The sequence below is a fragment of the Saccoglossus kowalevskii genome, chromosome 22, assembly GCF_978046115.1.
Source record: "Saccoglossus kowalevskii chromosome 22, keSacKowa6.1, whole genome shotgun sequence".
NCBI lineage: Eukaryota > Metazoa > Hemichordata > Enteropneusta > Harrimaniidae > Saccoglossus > Saccoglossus kowalevskii.
The window spans coordinates 5,480,835-5,502,547 of NC_140662.1; the positions used below are offsets into that span (position 1 = coordinate 5,480,835).

At 35.8% G+C, this 21,713-nt stretch overlaps 2 protein-coding genes across 2 annotated transcripts; one reads left to right on the forward strand and one right to left on the reverse strand.

Moving 5' to 3' along the window:
- The first annotated feature begins 2,274 nt into the window (after positions 1–2,274).
- On the forward strand, positions 2,275–4,252 carry LOC146728644 (L-rhamnose-binding lectin CSL2-like). Its single transcript, XM_085496142.1, has 2 exons — positions 2,275–2,587; positions 3,699–4,252. The coding sequence occupies exons 1-2, from the start codon at positions 2,275–2,277 to the stop codon at positions 4,250–4,252; spliced, it is 867 nt and encodes a 288-aa protein (XP_085352268.1).
- An 8,271-nt stretch (positions 4,253–12,523) lies between these two features.
- Positions 12,524–21,621, reverse strand: LOC100370522 (nucleolar protein 58-like). The gene is made up of 14 exons (XM_002737696.4): positions 21,494–21,621; positions 21,032–21,108; positions 19,980–20,032; positions 19,053–19,177; positions 17,975–18,111; positions 17,780–17,844; positions 17,018–17,152; positions 16,590–16,735; positions 16,281–16,407; positions 15,663–15,826; positions 14,768–14,902; positions 13,878–14,205; positions 13,483–13,571; positions 12,524–12,820 (listed from the first exon to the last, which is right to left on the reverse strand). The coding sequence occupies exons 1-14, from the start codon at positions 21,536–21,538 to the stop codon at positions 12,770–12,772; spliced, it is 1,677 nt and encodes a 558-aa protein (XP_002737742.1). The 5' UTR covers positions 21,539–21,621; the 3' UTR covers positions 12,524–12,769.
- Between the last annotated feature and the right edge of the window lie 92 nt (positions 21,622–21,713).

The following is a 21,713-nucleotide window of genomic DNA, read 5'->3' on the forward strand; positions in this document are numbered from 1 at the left end:
CTTAAATACTTAGGTGCCACCTCTGAAGCCAGTATATGCATAATAAACAGTTTTGAAACATTGGTATATTCAATGATTATGGATACTGCTAATTGTAACAGTGTAAGTATTGATAACACACTAAATATGGGACATATTGTATTTTAAAACCTATCCTAACATTCAAAATCAAATCATTTTGGCTTTACTCCATGCACATCAATTTCGGGATGCCTTGCTGAAGTTGACTTCGACCTTGACACTGTGTTTCAGATATTGCACATTGCATTGGAAAATGTTTTTGAAAGAGCTCATACTTGATCATTGCACTGTAAATTACTTGAATGTTGTCAAACCAGGTTTGGTACATAAAGATTAATTTCAATTGTTTGAACAGGAACTGTGTCATTTTCAATGACTTGTATGTATTAAAACAGCCATGAACGCTATGCTGGTATGAAAGCAGCCGACAGCTATTACCGCTACGGATTATCACATCAGTTTGATAACCGCAACACTGATAATGATCGATCTGTTTATGGCTTTGTGAAATCAAGCCTGACATGCCAGAACGAAAGAGCTCATCTTTCATGTATCCATGGCAATATTCACATACTTACAGCACAGCACGGTCAAGGATGCGGACACGGTTGGCAACCTGGCTACCCTGAGCACTACAGTTTTTTCTGAAAGTGAGTATTGCATTTGCAGTTACTATTCCGTGAACCTTGCTGGTTATGTGTTTTGTGGGAGAAACAGCCATACACTACGTTACTTAAAATGAATGAATATACGACGGGGAGACGATTTTATTTGGGGTATCCAACAATGTCTAATAATACAACGCCATGAGCGTATGACAATGTTCCGAGCACTCTTTCTTTTCTTAAATCTTGTTGCCATTTATCTATAATGATTAGGGCAAAACAAGGGCATAGCACATTCCAATTCATAACACAATTTTAAGCAATTTTCTCAATCATTTGAATAATCAAAATCAGGTTAGTGTGGGGTGTTATGCACAGCTAGATGTGTCGTGGTAACAATGAATGTGAAAGATATTTCTAATGGCACACTTTGTGGCGAGGCTGGGTTGTTTACATTTAGACATATTGATCGAGAATTGATTTGTGACATACGCCTCTTTGGAAGTTGTCGATTCATATACATTTGTGATATATAAATTGCAACAGAGAACATAATTGATCTTTGGAACTACGTTGCAGGATTATGTGATTAACTTCCTATCATAATATCGGCATCAGAATGTCTGTCCGAATTCATTTTTTTGTCGAATAAGACTGTTACACATTCACCAAATACATAAAACCATCCCTTATTGTGGTCACCCTCCAGATCTGATTTGCACTTGAACTCGTACTCTACCGATTATGAGCGCAAAACAACACCACTCTGTCAATGATCAAATGAGCTATTTTACTTCATATTGTACATTGGAATTGATAAACATAAGTATACACTCCGTACATATGGTTTATATATATTCGTTTATTAACACATATGTGCCATACTTTTTCACAGCCATGAAAACATTGATTTTCTTATTACTGGCAGTAGTACCTGCACTATGTGAGTTGGACGGTAAGTTAACATTGATTTCACACATGTTTTTTAAAACAATGTTTGCATAATCTAATCATTTATTTTCATTCAAGTGAAACTACAAGTCCTGGACTTAAAGACTTTATTCCAAATACATAGAGTAATTGCAACATTGACAACTTATTTTATTTCCACCACTGACTTATTTATTTATGCTAATGAGCTGTTAAGTGAATAGTATATTCACCTAACCCATGAAATCACGTGAATCTACCCTGCCAAGAATATTAATGTAATACACATTACCTCTAAATTGAGGTTTCTTGCGATGGAGCGCTTCCGTGGCCAATCACATCGTCGATAATGTTTTGTTCTTCAAATGTATTTTAAAAATTTGCTATATTTTAAATTAATGATCATATTATTAAAATGCATTCACTAATTTACATAAATGTAAGGTCACAAAAGAAAATTGTACAACCACTTAAAAAAAGTATATATTGTTTGAAAACTTAGAGTATGTTGCGGTCGGATGTTATTACGAAGACTTGGATGACAGGGCGATTCCCATTAGTATTGGTGGACGGCTCCCGAACGACCTCACACCAGAGCAGTCAATTCGCAAATGTGCCAAGAAGATCCACCGACGGAATGATGCTTTTGAAATATTCGCTTTGAAGGCAAATCGTAAGTGTTTCTCAGGTCTGACTGCAGCCGATACCTATGCCAAACATGGGCCATCGAATGACTGTAGTATATCCGCTGATGGTGATCGATCGTCCAGGTCTGTTTTTGCCTTTGATGAATCTCACCTGTGACCATGGCAGAATTCAGGTTGTTTCTGCAACCTATGGACGTGGCGATGGGCTGGGTGAGGAATGTGGTGACCAGGGTGAGGAATCCACCGAGTGTTTCGCAACCGACACCTTAGACATAGTGAAAGATTTATGCAATGGCAAAAAAACATGTACTAAGAACACCGTCATGGCTGTATATGGCGACCCCTGCCCTGATGCTCCAAAACATCTCGTTGTTCGTTATTATTGTGAGTATATATTCCGTATATATCAAGGTTGTATTTAAAATGTTAAGTTATCTCATTATAATAGATGGCATGATGATATGAGCGATGTATAAAATATATTTTTTTTCTTTTTCACTCCATTTTTTTCATTCGTTTCATGTACATTCACCGTTTTTAAACTTTAAAAAGTCGTCTTCGCACAGCGTGCGTGCGAAACTTATGATAATAAACAAGTTGTTTACACGCGTTGTATACGTCGATTTCAACCAATCACTGATTTTATATATTACTTCATTTATACAGGTGGTCAACCCTGGTTTCCAAAATACGGTATGTTTGTCTTTTTTTTGAGAAGGGGAATCTAATGTGTATAATGTATACAAGGCTGTTATCAGGTGCATTTCAAGTGCAACAGAACAACTGATCTTGTCTCAAAATATTGTCCTATTTCGAAGAGTGTATTTCATTCTATGGCCATTTGACAATCGATTCGCACAGTTGAACGGACATAAGTGATTTCAAGTTTTTTAGACACACAGCGGTAACTTCTTGATGTGCTGAATACGGCTTTTGGAGACCTGAATTGTTTGCATTTTATTATTGAAATGTATAGCCACTTAATGTTAATGTAAATATGATATTATATTTGAAAACTATTTTTTTAAATTCGGTGTGACATTTTGCTTTGCACTCACAAGGATTATTTCCATATAATACTTCTACTGGTTAGTGCTCTGATGAAGACAGTGTGCTGAATATAGGAATAATGCCAAAATATCATAATAGTATATTCTAACGTTAGGAAGATATAATGCAGTAGCGGATATCGAATAAATAGCATACATGTTATCGATAGTTCACGTGTAGGTCATTTTAGGTTTAACCATAAAATATATTTGTATACACTTATCTTAGCTTCTTTTGTGGGGTGTGTCTTTTTCCATTTCACATCCTTTTTCCATTATGGGTTTTATTGTTCCTTCATCTGATATACCTAATATAATTAGAGGGATGTCGTTGTTGTGATGTAGGATTTAAATATAATATGTGTTTTTGCATTTTTGTTGAAAACAGTTCACCACATGTTGATAATATTCTCTAATTTATTTAAATTATGCTTACCGCGAATTAGTTTTGCTTGGATGTTACGAAGAGACTGACAGAAATCAATTGGAAGAGAAGGCTATTCCGAAAATGCTTGGAACCCTCCCTGAATCTGAAGATCCACAAGACCTAACTGATGCATGTGCAAAGAAGGCCGACAAATTTGAAATTTTTGGTATTAAAAACGCCTATAAATGCTATTCTGGTCTGACAGCAGCCGACACCTATGACCGATACGGATTATCAGATCAGTGTGATAACCCGGACGCTGATAATGCCCGATCTGTTTATGCCTTCGTGAAATCAAGCCTGACATGCCAGAAGGAAAGAGCTTATCTTTCGTGCAGCCATGGCAAGATTCACATACTTACAGCACAGTACGGTCGAGGATACAAGCACGTGTGTGGTTGGCAACCTGGCTACCCTGAGCACTGCAGATTCACTACAAGCACGCTTGATGAGGTGTCTGAACGATGTGAAGGCAAAAGTGATTGTGAATTCAACACAGTCTTCGCCATATATGGTCTACCATGTCCCTCTGACATCAACAAATACCTTGATATCAGCTACTATTGTGAGTAGAATAAACTATTTGTATAATTGTGTAACATTCTCTAAAATCAATATAGAAGAAGCTACATTGTAACAATCAACAATAACTCTATTTGTTTTAGTGTCACGTGAGCTTTTATTTGACTACTCCTATAGCAACATTTTAAGTTTGAAATAATAATCGCTTCCATGGCTAAAATACTGATTTGTCATTCGTTTACTCACTGTTTACGTGTGATATCAGCTAATAGTCACCAATTTGAATTTATCTACAGGTGCTTAGAAATGTGAGGACCAGAAATTACCGTATAATTGCCTCATCGGTAAGTAACAGACAACAATTTTCAAACATTTTAGGGTCTGGGTTTCTTTATTTAGACACAAAAATAACCAATGAGTTCAATTGAGCGGCGTGTTTCAGCTGATGTATGGCACAGTACATGTTACAGAGAAGTGGTCACCACTGCTGTTAATTATATTCACTGTTAGTCAAAGGTGCCGATGTGTTCTAAGCTGATTATATGTTAATTGCTGGAAACATTCATTGCGCACAGTCGGATTACATTTAACATAGCGGAAAACCATATAACGTATCCTGAGAGGGAAACCCAAAACTCGCCCCTTGAATTTATCTCCAATCATTAAATTAAAATCAAAGTTAGATTAAACCAACAAAGCATTATATACGTTTAAAAAACTCCACCAACATTTGCCAATGATAGAGTGAGTATCAGATCGTGGTTTAACTCTACGTTTGCAATTTTCTATACAATCATAAATTAGAAGAAAATAAATTTACGCATAATCAAATATTTTAACTAAACTGCATGGACATTACGTTTGAAATTTATGGAATGTATGATTAATTTAAATCTATACTTATTATGTCTTTCCAGATGTACGATATCAGATAGTGGTGGAAACATTGGTATACCCCTTTATGTAGAATAATTATCCTTTGAGTGCATACGCAATAATATTATATGTAGGTGTATAAAATGTACAATAAATATAACAATTTTAGATTACTTCCACGCGGTCCTTGTTGTGATTTGAATTAGCACATGCGCTTTGTACACGCTGTATTGCATATGCTCAGAAATGCAATTCTCGTATTTACGGCTTTCCACAAGATAGTATTGTTAGAGATCTCACATCACACGTGTTATATTCAACGCAATGTTTACCATAATATATTTACACTAACAAGACTGCAGCTATAATTCTGGGGCGCCATCTGTTGGTCGTAATATATCGAGGAGTGTTATTACACGGTTGGCAAAGTCACGCAAACAGCGTCCAATTGCACCCATCTGTGAGGGCGCAATAACTAGCCCTGACTATGTCAGGCTAGTAAGAATGGTTTTATTGCAGGATTCGATAGACTATCATGGCACATTATGTATGAACTACTCAATGATATAGAATGGAATGCTAAAAACTAATCAATGTGCTGTGGTTTCTGTGTGATGAGAAAGGTCTTTGGTAGCAATGTGTAATTCACCTCGTTAATGAGTACTTAAAGTAGTTGCACGTGTATTAATCTAAAATGTTTTATGGTGGTAGAACCAGAATAACTTATGTATTTGGAATATCAACGCTATGTCATACAAAAATCTCCAATTGAATGAATGAATTAATGAATGATATTGAAATAATCTAATAGTCGTTATACGCGCCTGATATTGTAGTGCTTATAAAACAATTATTTAGCTTCAAGTGATTCTGTAGATTGTTAACACTAATTGTAGACTAAAGTAGTCAATGAAAAATGGAATCAAAATCATGGAATCGAAAAGTTTACAACTGATGCTGGTGCAGTCATTGTAAATGTAAAAGAATTTCAGAAAATATACCATATGTGACTACTGCAACAAGTAGTCCTTTATTCAAGCTTAAACGTACCGCAATCACGGCCAGTCTTACTGAGTATTGTGTTAGATAAGGGCTCGTCTAATTAACTAAAGCTATTCTACATCGGAATAACAAAGTTGTTGGGCGTGATTGTTTATTCAAGTTACGGTAGGAGAATATACGCACATGGCCGAAGTATTAGTGTTATTCGTCACTGAATCATTGATGTCAAAATATATTCACCATAATATACAAGAACCTTTTCTAAGTTGTTAACCACACTCCAGGGTTAATCTTCAATTTTTACCAAGATTACACCCGATTACTATATGCATTTCCATACACGACAGGCTTATATTGCGAGTAACATGGTTCATAGAACTTTCATAATAGAGATAATTGTTTCCGTGTTTTTTTGTTTTGTTTTTTGTAAAATCAATCTACAAAATATCTAATTACAGATACATAATACTGATTCAAATTTGTTGTTGGTGACATGGTACGTTATTACACGTCAAATTATTCATATGGATAAATATGGCCAAGTGTTTACGTTATCCCATCGGTAGTCATTTTATTGCCATTATTTATCAATATTGTTTTACATGACAGGGGATATTTCTCGTTATGGGATCATTGAAAGCTCATCTGTTTTGTTTATTCCGTTTAGTTTGCTTAGAATCACTATTTAAACAAGTTGAACAGAATCATGAATACATTTTGTACATGGAATAACAAATAGAAAGAATCGTCCGGTGATCACTGTGTCGTCTCCAAGGTTACAGTTGTGACGAAGCATTTATAGAAGGCGGAATTTGATACGTCAAACAGAATCCACAAACAAACAAGATCCTCTCTGATTGGTCTGACTGTTAGGATTGAGTAGCCAATCAGATACAATCTTATAAGTAGCTTCGTATTGACTTCAAATATGAGCTTATCGCAATCTTACAATGGTAGTCATATATTTCAAAGATCACAATTACTGAGAACGTTTTTTTTTTTTCGAAATTGTATAGATGCCTTTTTTTAAACCCGTACTTAATCATTCTATTTATTTCGCTGGTTCCCGTCGTCCCTTGCGAATGGCAAGTAGTACGCAGGTAACTAGTAATTGCCATTTTGTTCCACTTGGCCGTGATTCCGGCCCAAAATCACTTGACTACGTGACGTAATTTGAATATTCGTTTTCTGTAAACAAGTCTGAAGACTTGCCCATCATTCTGACTGGTCAGACTTACATATTTAAGATGTTCCTTGCATTTATCGCTGTTTCTGTGCAAATTTATACCAAAAGAAACAGGTTTTTATTCGCCAGACCTTCGAGAGTAAAAGGAACCCCCTGCTTTCCGGCCCGAGTCTAAACGCTGACGCCAAGCAACTAGAAAGTGACTGACCAATCAGAATGCCGTAACCGTTAGTAGTTACCGGCCTCTTGTGGCTTTGTGCGTCATGACACTTGAGGCGGGATGTTTCAAGCATTTCCATGAAGTGTGAATGAAATATTACATTTACGAACACTTACATACCGACTATCTTCGTATGAGAAGTCAAGCTTCCTGATAATGAATAAAACGACATCGGAAGCATTAATACCAGCCTGATTGTTACACAAATCTAGTAAATGGAGATAAACACCAACAAATACCAAGCACGTATATTTTCTGTATTAGTAGTGATGTGTTGTGCCTAATTCCATTGCGAACTGTTGTGTAATATACTTACGTCTTATTCTCCGCCGTTAGAAATTCAACCGAAATGAACTCACCTTTGTGCAAAGAAAAAATATTAATCAGACAAGTATTATCCGAGAATTCAAAGGAGTGTATAAATCTCACGCAGAATTGTGAGGGCGCCACCCAGCTATAATTTAAGGTAAAACTACAGTCCCTTTAAAAGAACTTTGGTAAAACTAACCATAACTTTATGAACGCATTCTAGCATGGCGATAGTCTCAGGGTGCACCTCGCATATTAAACGTCATTTTTCATAGTGTGAAAAACAGAACAGCGTTGCACTGTGGTATGTAAAGTTTCTATGACAGAATCAATAAAATACGGTGTATAAAGCGATTTTAATTAAAATACGTATAGCAAATAATTACGAAGATTCATCTATTAACACAGTTTCGTATTCGACGACATTTTTCTTCTCTTTGGTTGTATTCTTTTTCTTGTTTGATTTTAGTTCCATGTTTTCGCACTACTTCTGTACCATTATGTACGTCCTTAGATTCATCTCCCGAGTTTGTTGACAATTCGTCCAACACTTCGTCATTGACCTTCGGTTCTATGCGCAGACATAATTGAAAATTATCAATCATATAGTATTGACGATACAGAATAAGTAATAAATATATTTATATTGTCAAATATTAGTATAACATAATTAACGATAACCCGTGCTTACCAAAAACACGTATACATTTTTCGTCACAAAATATAGGTGGCAAGTCGTTATTCCTAATTTACCGGCGTCTTCTCTACAAATTCTACACTCAATTTACTGAATAGAACGACGAGTTTACTTGCATTACTAAACATTTGTAGAGAGAACATGATGTGTAATGACAGTCGCACGTCATCCGTGATATTATCAAAGTAATTACTGTGTCTAAAAATACTGTGCTTCGCTGTACAAGTAATACTCAAATTATTTCCAAACGGACGTTTTAAACGTGTACTGAATAAAGATTCAATCTCAATGACTGACGCAGTTTAGGTCATAACTATGCTTGGGGCAAGTATGAGCTTCTTTCAACAAACATTGTGTCTGCAAAAACAACATTGCTTACAGCAAGTTCCAGAAGTATTGGAGCAGCCAATTTGCAAACTCGCTAGCGAATTGGCTAACTGCTTTGGTTTTGACTATACGGTTGGCTTTCGAATCTCGCTAGCGCCGTCTTGCGGTAACGCCCACGAATCTATGTAACAGTGGGGAAACGATCCTCATACTTTAGAAGCTAATCAGCGACGGTCTTACAGTTGGATGGCGATTTTGCTTTGAAAAAACACCAGGAAAAGCGTTATATGCTCTTAGTGTACACACAAAAACGACGAATGAGGTCGATTTTTTTCAGCGGTTGGCTTAATGTTACCCCAACGGATCGTCTGAGTGTGAAAGTTTGTTATTTTCTCCCTGATTTGTAGGAAACTGTTTCTCAACTTGTCTATTTAGTTTCAAGCAGTGTTCAAGAAGGTTAACTTCATATAATAAATATCGGTGGATAAATCGTATTTATAATATTATCACGCCAGCTGACTGTGGCCATTTTCGGGCTCAAATCATTCAGGGGAATCCAGACATGGAGGATGAGGATGCGTAAAAACATTCTATGTCCCCTAATGCAATATAGACTCGCAAAGAGTGGACGCAAACTGGCGCCAGCGAGATTCGAAAAACAGCCGTTTAGTCAAAACCCAAGCAGTTAGCCAATTCGCTAGCGAGTTTGCAAATTGGCTGCCCCAATACTTCTGAGACTTGCTGTAAATCGCTGAATCCATTGTTTCGACGTGACGTCACACAACCACGGTTTTCTTCAGACCATGGAAGGTACTAACAGGAGACACGACGCCTCTCATGTGGTCACTCAAGCCTCCTAACTGGCTTATTTCCGTTAGTACCTTCCATGTTCAGACACTCGCTCTACGATTTTGTTTACATTTTGTGGAAGTCATTAAGTATTTTTGGCACAAAGTCAAGTTGACCGGTATAATGAATAGAGACAATATTGTTTAATCGAATTAAACCATTGCTGCTGTACTAGTATTTCATTCATAGTTTTGACATATTTAGACAGGAAATAGTATATACATGGTGTCATGGAAACATACAAAAAACTAAAAACGATGTCATTCAAAAAGTTAATATTTATATATAATTAAAATGTATACGTCACTCAGAGAAGATTACACATTCGCTATTTTAAGTTCTGCTTGGGTCTGTAAATTAGAAAACAATATTACACATCATCGTTCTTTTGTTCGCATTCAGGTCGGGTATTAATTACTTAATCGCCGTATATAATTGCACATTTTATATACCGCAATGTAAATCTAAATAAACTCAACTTAAATAATGATCGCCATTTCAGAAGGTCGTCTCAGAGCCAGACATTACCCAATAAATAGTACATTACCACAATTGAGTCAGTCCATAGACCAACGTAATAAAATGCACGATTAGTACGTAATTGGGTGACATGATATTAATGAATTCACAAAAGTGTGCAACAGGTTATACAAAAACTAAGCGACGCTGCATAGTATTTTCCGGCCCTGCCATATGTTGTTTTTATTCCATGCAGAGACATAAGGCTGCAATCAGGTTCTTCCACTCCTGTCTATCCTTGGCCAACATTTCTGCTCAACTCCAGGTCAGGTTCGCTTGGGCAAGTTCTGTGGTAATGGTTCTTCATGTGGTTTTTGGCCTGCCTGCGTTTCGTTTACCATGCCACTTGGACATATCGGATTTTGTTGCACACCAGCATTTGGATGCATAGACAGATTCTAAGGAAAGTATGTTGCGACTTGCACCTATTAGTTGGTAGTTGAGATATAAATGTTTATCCCATGCACCTGTTATGCAATGGACTTGATCTGTGGATGATCTCAATTAGAAATTATGACATCTCTGAGGATACAACAAAGTTTTGAGGACTTAGCAAGCCTTTTTAAACAACTTGTATTAAAATATGGTGAATAGCGACGTTTCTGTCATGTATCGTAAATTAGACTGAATTACTTCCAAAGTTCCAAATTGAATCGTGCCATTTCATACTGCATGTTGATGAATAAATTGGATTATGATCAACTAAGTTTTTCATAAAAGCTCACGTCTCAAGAGTATTTTTTGATGTAATAACGACAGTATTTAATGCAAGTGTGCAGCAATTGTTTTGGCATATACAATACAGTACAGTACAGTACATTAAGTTTCCTATACAGAATACTTAAATAAAACTTTATCACCTCTTCTTTCACAGAATCCATTTGGAAAAGATAGCAATAATTCATAATGTTGCCAGGTGACACTGCTCCATTTCAACCACCATTTCTTTTTTTTCATTTGCTTGATACTTGTTAGATCTTCATAGTTGATCCAGCTCAGCTCTACTTTTGTTGAATTAATTAATAGTATTTCAATTTTCAGACCGAGTGAATCACATGCGACTTTGCTAAATTTATTTGCAGATTCAGATCCCCTCTTCATCTTAGCTTGGAACATTTTAATCTTTTCTTTTAGACTTGACCATTTTCTCCTTCAATTCTACCCATTCTAAGAGTTTACAGTAACACAGCAAATAATGTTTTATCATCACGTTTAAGTTTTGAAAGAGTACAACTCAATGGGACATTCAAACTGGTCATCCAGAAGATCATGACCGTGTGAAATGAGTCTTTGCTTTTCAAAGAAAATCACAGAATAAGGGTCTGTTAAGTTTAAAATAATTAGAGAACAGGGGGGGAAAAAAAGCGATGTTTTGAATAGTTTGTTGAAAATCTATTGTAACCAGTTGTGTGTGCATGCCAATGCAGACTTAAATAAGATATCCAGACTGTAGTAGTTGTTTAAATGCAACAAGAAAGTGATTTCATTTACACTTTTGCACGATATATGTTGTGATTGTGAAAAAGGGACAAAATTTGTATGAAAAACAAACATTAGGAACAAGCATTGTCGGGACAGGAAACAACATTCCTGCTTTCAAACCGAGTTATTTGGCTGTACCAGAATAAACAAAACACTAAACACACAGGTTTCAGTTTCTGGTTTTACTGAAATTGTTAAAAGTGACTGCGAAGATATTTTGCATCAACAGATATAAACAATACATTAGTTGGCAGCAATAACAAAATTGTAAACAAATGATAATTCTTTCCAAAATCTGGGCAGAAATATTTGTTTTTATTGTGAAAACTTGTGATGTTTTTTAACCCCAAGCCAAAGCAAAAAAAAAGTTACTCTTGTTCACCCATGACACTTTACGCGACCCCCCCAAAAGGTCACACATACTGGCACTTTCTGAGAGTACAAATTCTTAACACATTGTAAAATATTATTCTGTACCCCACACCCCTTCTAGAATATGCAACCTTGGAATATTGTGCCTTGCGCTTAATGTATATACTCAAGTAGTAGTAGTATGGGAATTTGTGTAAACTATCATGGTGAAGTGGTAGTACATAATCCACACAACTTGTTTACATGGTGTTATTCGAGACTGCTTCTAATAGAGCAAATACATTACTTCTTTGACTGCGTTAACATGCCATGGTACGTAACAAAACTATCAGAAGTTTTCTTCTTAATCACCTTACAGTTAGGGATCATGTAGCCAGTGTTCTCACTTTTGTATCATTGCCTAATTTTTTGTCTCACATTTTTTACTTACACAAGACAAGTTGTCTAAAAAAAATGGCAAGAAAATACAAGTGACAATACAAGTGTAGAATAACCTGATGGAACAATTCCACTGCACATAATTTAATTTCTAGTGAGAACACTGTAAGCTTCATATTTCAAAGTAAATCTACTGTAAATCTTTCAAGTTATATATAACCCCACGAAAGTCCACCTGGTTCCTTCTCACATGCTACATTTTCATGTCATTTTGATAAAATCTACCCGGGTACTGGACAATCTAAAAATAATTTGAATCATGATTTTAAAAAACAATAAAATAAATACATCTTAGTCAGAATCTTTCTTTTTCTTTTTCTTCTTTTTCTTTTCTGAACTTGGCTGCAATTTAAAATAAAATAAATTTTCAGAAAACAAATTGATTCAGGATGTCAGGAAAAGTTACAAGAGAATATTGAATAGAAAGCAAAAAAGAGGAGATGCTCCATCAACACGACATTCTACTGGTGCAACACCACATGAGGGGGCTGGCTGCAAATCCACATAGCGGCCCAACAGCCAGTACCTGTCATTTTAAACAGGTATAAAATTTCATTTGACAGGCAAAAATTCTACAAATATGTTCTAATTTTGATTGGAAATTACCCATAAAAACATAATCCACAACAAATCTGTGGTTCCAGACTACGGACTGCCATCTTTCGAGTCAATAAATTATTATGAACAGATGCTACTCTATCTTCTAGCTATAATCCTGCCATATAAGTGTAAAAACAAATGCAATATGGTGGTGCTATGAAACAAGGACTTAGACTGGACCAGCTGTGAGTTGTCTCAGTGGAGGTAGTGACTGTCAATTATGATATCATCAACATAGGTAACAGTTTAAATTGATTCATCATCGACAACATCAGTTTTTGTAGGATTGTACAACTTCTAGTTCTCCAAATTTTGCACATTACATATTTGTAAGTAATTTCTCAAATTTTAGCAATGCCACCTTAGTAAAACTATGCTATAAAGGGGAATATATGATTACTTACCGTTTCCACAAGTGATGTTTCTGCTACTGGCGATTCAGCTTCTTTTTGCTTTTGCTTTTTCTTCTTTTCTTTCTTGCCAGGAGTTTCTTCTGCAAAACAACATTTAACATTAAAACTCAAGTACTTGCAAATACCAGTAAGGTCCCACGTTAAAACTGAAACCCAACTACAGGGCGAGGGAGAAACTGATGAATATCAGCAATACATAATCTAATTACAAAATATGCAAGTTTCTTGGTAGCCATTTTATGTATTATGTGGCACTCCAGATTACGACCAAGCTGCTTACTGCACAACACTATAAAGCAAACTACACACAAGATCTCAGTTTAATGAAGACTTGGTCCAGCAATAATCCATTATATCTATGGAATTTGATTAAAGAAACCATTTACCAGCTTGTGTAGGAGTTTCAAATTTGACTTTCTTGGCCGGAGTTTCCTCACTTTCATCCACATCTTTGTCCTTTTTCTTCTTCTTTTTCTTCTTTGGCGTTTCTTCCACTGCTTCTTCGGAGTCTGATGATGATTCTACTGGTTCTGCTTTGACTTTCTTCGCTTTGTGTTTAGATGGTGTTTCTCCTGTGGTATCAACCTCTTCTATTTTTCGTTTTTTGGCTTGTATCGTCGAGTCTAAACCGACACTGTAAGGGGTGACATCACTTTTGCCTTGGTATTTGCCAAATTTGGCCAGCTGTTTTCCAGTACCACTGATTCTCCTCGTCTGTCAGAATACATTTAAAACATTGGAGTCAATGCAAAACTATTTAAAAAGATTGGCTACATAACCCTAATACCTAACAGTCTAACCAATCAGAGCAGCTTGTTTGTTGGAAAGTTTGATGCATCAAATTCACCCTAGTATGTATGTACGTACATACATACGCATATATATACATACATACATGCTTTGACTTGACCGGAACGTTGTCATGGGGATTACCGGTACATATTCCGAGGGGGCAGGAATGAGGCACAGAACCAGCATAAGAGGCAGTTTTGTCATGGTGAATAAATAAATCTGCCGAGCACATGTGACCAAACCAGCATGTACAAGGCTGAAAACAGTTTCAGCACTGATCATACAAGCTAGCAACCTTCCCACAGTGAGATATGGTTGTGTATAAAATAAAGAACCTAAACAAAATATGTTTTTCAAATTTTCACTCCAACTTACAGCAAACAGAGTTTTCGTCAATCTACATATTTTATATTGCAATGCAAGACTTTCACATGAATTGTGAAATAATATTCATTGGATCCAAAATTAACAGAAATAAACTTACTGCTTGCTGTTCAATGGATCGTAACCTGTTTTCAAGTTTAGCTCTGTTTTCTATTCCCATCTCTGAGTTGTCATCTTCACCCAAAGCATCATATCGGATAGCGAGTGACGTCTTTGATGCTAACATACGCGACACCTAGACAGGTAGGAATGGAGAAAACAATGCACATATTACATTACTTCATCAAAAGGAAATACTGAAATTTTAGTTATTTTATGTAATACAACATAATACAGTTGATAAAAATTAACAAGGAAGGGAGGAGGAAGGAATATAACACATGCCAGCTAGAATAGCGAGGAGGCTGTAACCACAGACGAGGACGAGGCAAGGGAGATGCTTATTTCGATTCCCACTTTTGAGCTGTGTTGTCTCAGTGGAGGTAGTGACTCAATTACAATATCATCAACATTAACAGTTTAAATTGATTCATCATCGACAACACAACACAATCATGATTTTAGTTCTTTTAGTTCAGTTGCAATACATTCAGTTTGTAGAAATCAGGTGATAGATGGTTAAATCAACCACATTCGAATACTGACTAGGACTTTGCTTATAATATATATGTACATGTGCCATTTTTGTGACCACCATTATTTTGATTTTTTTTCCCTCTAACTTGAAAACAAAACTTGCATCGCTACATGTTATAATTAAGCCTGGACTAGAAAAATGCAGTTTATTTTAGAAAATTAAAAATTGAATACTACTGTAAAAGGACATTTTCTGAAGGAAAGAATTAGTGAAATTAAATTCCAGTGAAAATACTTTTTTTTATGGTTTACATTCAAAAACTCTGAAAATATACAGAACGACCAAAATGTGTTTTTTTTTCAGTGAAAATTAATTCCAGCTAAAATAAAGTATTTCACATTTCATTACCACTACTTACTTTTCCTTTGTTTTTTGCCGACGTCTGTCCCACCATTGATGCATGGTAAATAAGACCATATTTAGGCGTATCTTTCTTTGTTTTTAATGCTCTGAACAGCGCCTTCTCAGCTCCCAATATCTGTACAGTGGACGAGGGATGCTTTGCAAGATTAAGTAATGAACCTAAAGATAAACATTAACAAATTACATGTCAGGATAACCCTCTTATAACAATCCAATGTTGGTCATTTCTGTAATCATTTATTTTGAAGAGTACTGGTGGGTATGTTTTACACAAACAAACCCAATAAAAGTAACTGAACGTCAAAGACAAACAAAGCGTTACTCGGGAAGCACCAGTTAACAAATCTAGGCCAATTCAAGTGGCCAGCTTTAATTCACAATTCTGCAGTTCATTTTTCTGTTACCATTCACAACAGTTATCAGTCCATGGAAAGTACCTAACAAATTTACCAAGTGGGATTAAACACCATTATACTAATGCAGCAAACACACTTGGTACATCACTCCAAACAATAAAGTTACAGGAGGAACGGAAGTTCAAATTGGTAAATTAGTGATACCTCACTCCAAACAATTTACAATTAATACACTAAATCAGGCTGACAAAATTTACCTGCATGTGCTATGAGTCTTGCACCGACCAATTCACCAACCATTATTGTCAAGTTAGGTGCTATGGCAGTCATTCTGTTTTTGAGGTAGTCGTACAGCTGTGCTCTGTAATTGGAAATTTCTATAATCTGAAAGAAAAATTAAATTACTATTATTTGATTCATCTTGCTACGACAATTATAGTCTGCCCAATCTTGGTACAGTTGATTTTGAGCAAAAATTTAAATTTAATGAAACAATATGATTTTGAATAGGACTCTTTGTGACAGGTTACAAAGGTTAGCAATGGTGGTGAGAGTTTAAAGCTCACCTGTTCACTAAGATACAAAATATTAGTGATATCCTCTTCTGACACTTCAGTGCCCATGGAAATTTCAGCCGCCTGTTTGACTTGTTCTTCTATTTCTTCTGGTAACATTTCTGAGAGGTCAGTACTGGAAGTATTCACACGGTCACCTAAAAATTATTATGTTAAAAGTTAGCCATCTGAAACTCGTTTTATGCCATCTGAATATCTCATAAATCGGTACAATTACCTAATACTGCTAACACCAGGATGACAGAACACATCAGAACAATTTGTATACATGTAAAGCAAAACATGTCATTTTGGTGCGCCCTCTGGTGGTACTAATTGAAATATCTTTTGTTTTAAAATAACTACATCTAGAAAAAAACTTAGATCTATAACGGAGCTTCGTATCCGAATTGCATTTTGTATGATACATTTCAACTCACCAATTTTCTTGATAGTTTTGGCAAAAGCTATGTTGTCAGTGACAATTTTCCCTAACTCTGGGAAGTGCCATCCATACCATTCACGAACCCTCATTATGTAATTATTCAATTCTTTATCTAGATCATCCAATAGAGCTGTGAAAACAAAAGTATAATTCATTATTTGAAAAAATTCATGCTATAAACTGGAAACTTTTACAGTTATAGTTGAGTAATGATTTTCATGTCCTATTTGTAATTTTTTTGAAAGGGTGGTGGTTATCAAAAATACATACATACAAAAAATTCAAACGCGCGACGTGACGACCACCACTCTTACCAGTAAATCAATAATACAATCTGGTTAAAAAAAATATATTTATGCCAGAGGTAGCTTGTAAGCATGGTCTGCCCTCATGTTGACAATATCTAGTCAGAGAAAAACTGTCTGAACACAACTTCCGAAATAATTTGGTCAGACATAGTTACACCAGCAGCTGTATATTAAAGAAAGCAGAGCCTTCATTGATTTTAATCAGATTGCTCCAAGACCAGCTGCAAATTTTGACCTTTTCCCTCTTAGAAGCAACTATTACATGAATTAGATTGTCTCAGACGTTGATATTAATCTCATCAGAGGCATCAGACGAGAGGTGTAAGGTTTGTCATCACAGACTTCATGACAGCCTAACTAACATCAGAACACTGCTCATTTACTGCTTAATACATCCAGTTCATAGCAACTACAGATAGCAAAACCTTGAAATACAATACAGTACTTACAGATTGCCTGCACAATCATGGTGTCCACTTTATCTGGACTGAACTTCAACTTGTACCTTGATAAACTATTGAAAGAAAAAGATGGCACTGAGCATGTATAAACCAATTTTCATTAATAATTTTCTATGACCAAAATTAGTAACAACTCGTCTTGGAAACACAAAATGCATCTCAAAACAAGACAGCAACACTTACCTATGTGCCAAACCCAAGGAGAAAGCACTGATTTCTTTCTCTGGTAACCCAGTTATCAAATTTGTCATCTGTGCTCGTATACCTCTCATCAGTTCGTGTATTGATGAGTTGCAAACACAACTAATGTTGAATTTTTCCTATTAACAAATAAAACAAAATTGTATTAAAGAATTAAAATATTTTTTTTGCTTGATGAAGTTCATTATCAATGACAAGCTAGACATAAAATGCTGTATTTGCTCTATTAGCAGCACCATAATTACAAATTATGATTAAAATAAATAATATTTGAATGATTCAGAATACTGTAGAATACTTTATTTTCGCTTGGAATTTATTTTTGCTATTTTCACTGAGGAAATAATTCTGTGAAAATAAAACCCAGTGAAAATACTTTTTCTCCTATATTTCACATTAAACTCATCAAATAACAGTAAAAATAAATTCCATACAAAATGCCCAAAAAGCCTTTTCAGCGAAAATAAAGTATTCCACAGTATAACAATTCCAATTTTGATTTATTGAATACATGCTTCTAATAAAGCAATTATGGTAGCAATATTTATTTTTACTTAATGTATTTTATTATTATACATCTGTCACCGTAACGCCATACGTTACAGCGTGTCAATTTGGCGGTATTGCATTGGGTATTTTAATCCTACCATATTGGGAAACGAAAATTCCAAATACGAAAGGATTTTGCGCATAAGCGTCTTTTAAGATTAAAAAAATAGTGCCCCCAGGGTTTGATCAAACTCAAAACAATGAAGTTCGTTAAATCTGTTATAAACATTTTAGATATATTCCTGGAAGGAAAAGATGTATAATAAGGTTATTACGAGGATACTGCAAAGTATGCACTCAAGACAGTACGCGGTCGCATCAACCTCCGCTGCGTGTCTGTCGATACTCCCACTGTACTGTCTTCATGCATACTTTGCATTATCTTCGTAATAACCTCATATTATTTGATTTATATTCTTCAGAAATAAATTCCAAGTGATATTAAAGTCATTTACAACATTCCATTCATTCACTTGTTCTAATTACTGTTTTACCGATGCGACAGACCTACCTTAATAACATTTCCTAATTTAGCATCAGCCACTGCTAGTTCTGCATGTGCATCCTTGGCAACTATTTTTTTCAACATTTTCTTCAAACTCTTACTCATTTTACCCTCAATGGTTGCAGTGGCAGCTGTAGATAAAAGAACAGTTTCACCAACTTTAGATCATAATTAAGTACTTAAATCTGAATCACGACATGACACATTTTGTGTAAAAGTATCCAGATAGGAAAATACATGTTTTATTATACACTATGTATTACCAAGTAATACCACAACGAACCATTCGTGTGTTTCTATGTCGTGTATTTTTGTCCAAATACATCATAATCAACTATTTTGTTGCCTTTGTTCATAATTATTTTTTAACATCCAGGATAATCCTCAAAGTATCCATTTGATATCACACCAAGTAAACGTTTGACAAACTCTAAACAAGCCTGCAGTGCTACTAATGCCATATAACGCTACATGCAGTAACAAACTACAAATTGTCTATTAGAATTATGGCGCTGGAACCACATTTCTGATCACAATGGTCGCTTGTCAGCCATTTTGAATTAGATCCTTAGAACAAAATATTGCGCAGCATGGGTCCCACATTTGTGTACTAAATCTGATGATACATTGAACGCATGTTAAAATTGGTGGTATGTTTTTGTTCCTAGCAATACCCCTACATAGCATTGATAACATGTACTCTAAGTCTACAATCTATTACATTGTCTCAGACATCAAGATTGTTCTCATCAGAGTCATCAGACGAGAGGTGTAAGGTTTGTCATCACAGACAGGTAACATGACTGCCACCCCAACCCAGAAAACAAAAACAACTGCATGTCGGCTAATTTGAGCCAGATTACTGAATCAAATGACAAGCGATGTTGTATGCAAGTACCATATATGTACACAATTTTATATGTTGCTACCTACCAGCAAGTGCATCTGTGGTGTCTTTGAATTTTTCAAACTGTTTCAACTTGACACTGAAATAAAATTGAATGATAAGTAATTCTCAGGATTAATTGTAAATAGCACTTATCCTTAAAATTGATATTATCTTCTAATCGAGTGAATTCAACAGTCTGGGAGACAAATCTAAGTCACGAAGTAGAGAACCTCTCGATACAGTGGGGTCAAACCAACATCAAACTAATAATGGGAGTCTCCGACACATTTAATGTAAATAGAAAATCACGATGCAATTGGCTTAATTACTTCATTCAATCATACAACTTGCTAAATAACAAATGGCAAAGTTATCCAAACAATTAAATAGTCTGAAATGTCAGGACACAGATGCTGATGTTAGTGATAATGCTCATAAATGAACACACTGGAAAAAATGGTTCGAACAAACCAGTTCTAATCATGTCAGAGACGAGCCCTGCGTACAGTGCTGTGTGTACGGGGACGCGTTCGGTTGATAGATGTCCCCCCACAGCCCTGCGTACCCCCCATAATAATAATAAGTTAATAATAAGTAGTTTCCCAGTCGAAATCTGTTGAAATGACGATAGTTATCCGTAACAACCATTACAAAGTTATCTGAAACTGAAATGTCTTTAAAAAACGACTAGTAAAGACGGACAAATAGTAAACGTGTAGGTACTTGAGGAATTATTCACTAAACTCTGCCATTTTTAATTTCATTCACGTGATAGAATGCGTTTGTTTTTAGGGCAAAGTAGCCGATTTCATCCACAACCGGACTCCGAACTGGGAGTTCTGGATATATCTGGTAATCGATCATCATTTTTGGTACCTGGGCATGTTATTTCATTAAAAAAGTTATATTTTCAAAATCCCGGACCGTACGCAGGGCTGTGGTGGGGATATCTATCAACCGAACGCGTCCCCGTACACACAGCACTGTTCGCAGGGCTAGTCAGAGACGCGCATAGCAAACCAGTCAACTGGCTGCCAATATTGCCGTTTTGGTGTTCCAAGCAGTTTAAGGAGTAGTCAGAACATGATGAACTTACACTTTACTTGCTCCTTCAGCAGTCTGGAAATCTTGATATAAATTATCAACTTTCTTTAACTTCTTTTCATCAAGAAGCTGCAAAAAAAAAGAAAAAAAAGAAGATGAAAACACGTGTATTCCCCGGGGTGTATTCCATATCAAGATCAAGGTCATTGCAATTTTGGTAGGCTTGCAAAACAGTACACAAGCCGGACGACTACATGTTGCGTTACGCATGTCAGCGACCTGTCAATGTATCAAAAACAAAAGCAAAATGAAGTTTTATTTCACACGTGGTGGAATTATACGATAAACGATTACGATCGCTCAAAGATACAAGATGGCGCAGCGCAGTGTCCCATGCGTGTCACACGTTGGACGACCATTCCGTTCAGTTAAACAGGTAACAACTCTCATAACAACCATGAAAGTAACTTCAAATCACATTTACAGATTGGCAAAACTAAAATGAAAACCATACCTTGAAAATGGCATAACCAGCCGCGGTTTCAAACAAGACCAACATTTTAAATGTTTTCAACCACGAGGGCAAGCTTTCATCTACGCATGCGCACAGTCATTTTACCCAAGGTGCCTTGCAAGCAGCAAGGTCATAGGTTATTGAAAGTCAGCTGAAGGTCACGTGTTTTATATACGCCAGCAGACGAGTGCAGTGAGCAGCAGAATAAATACCTTCCGTG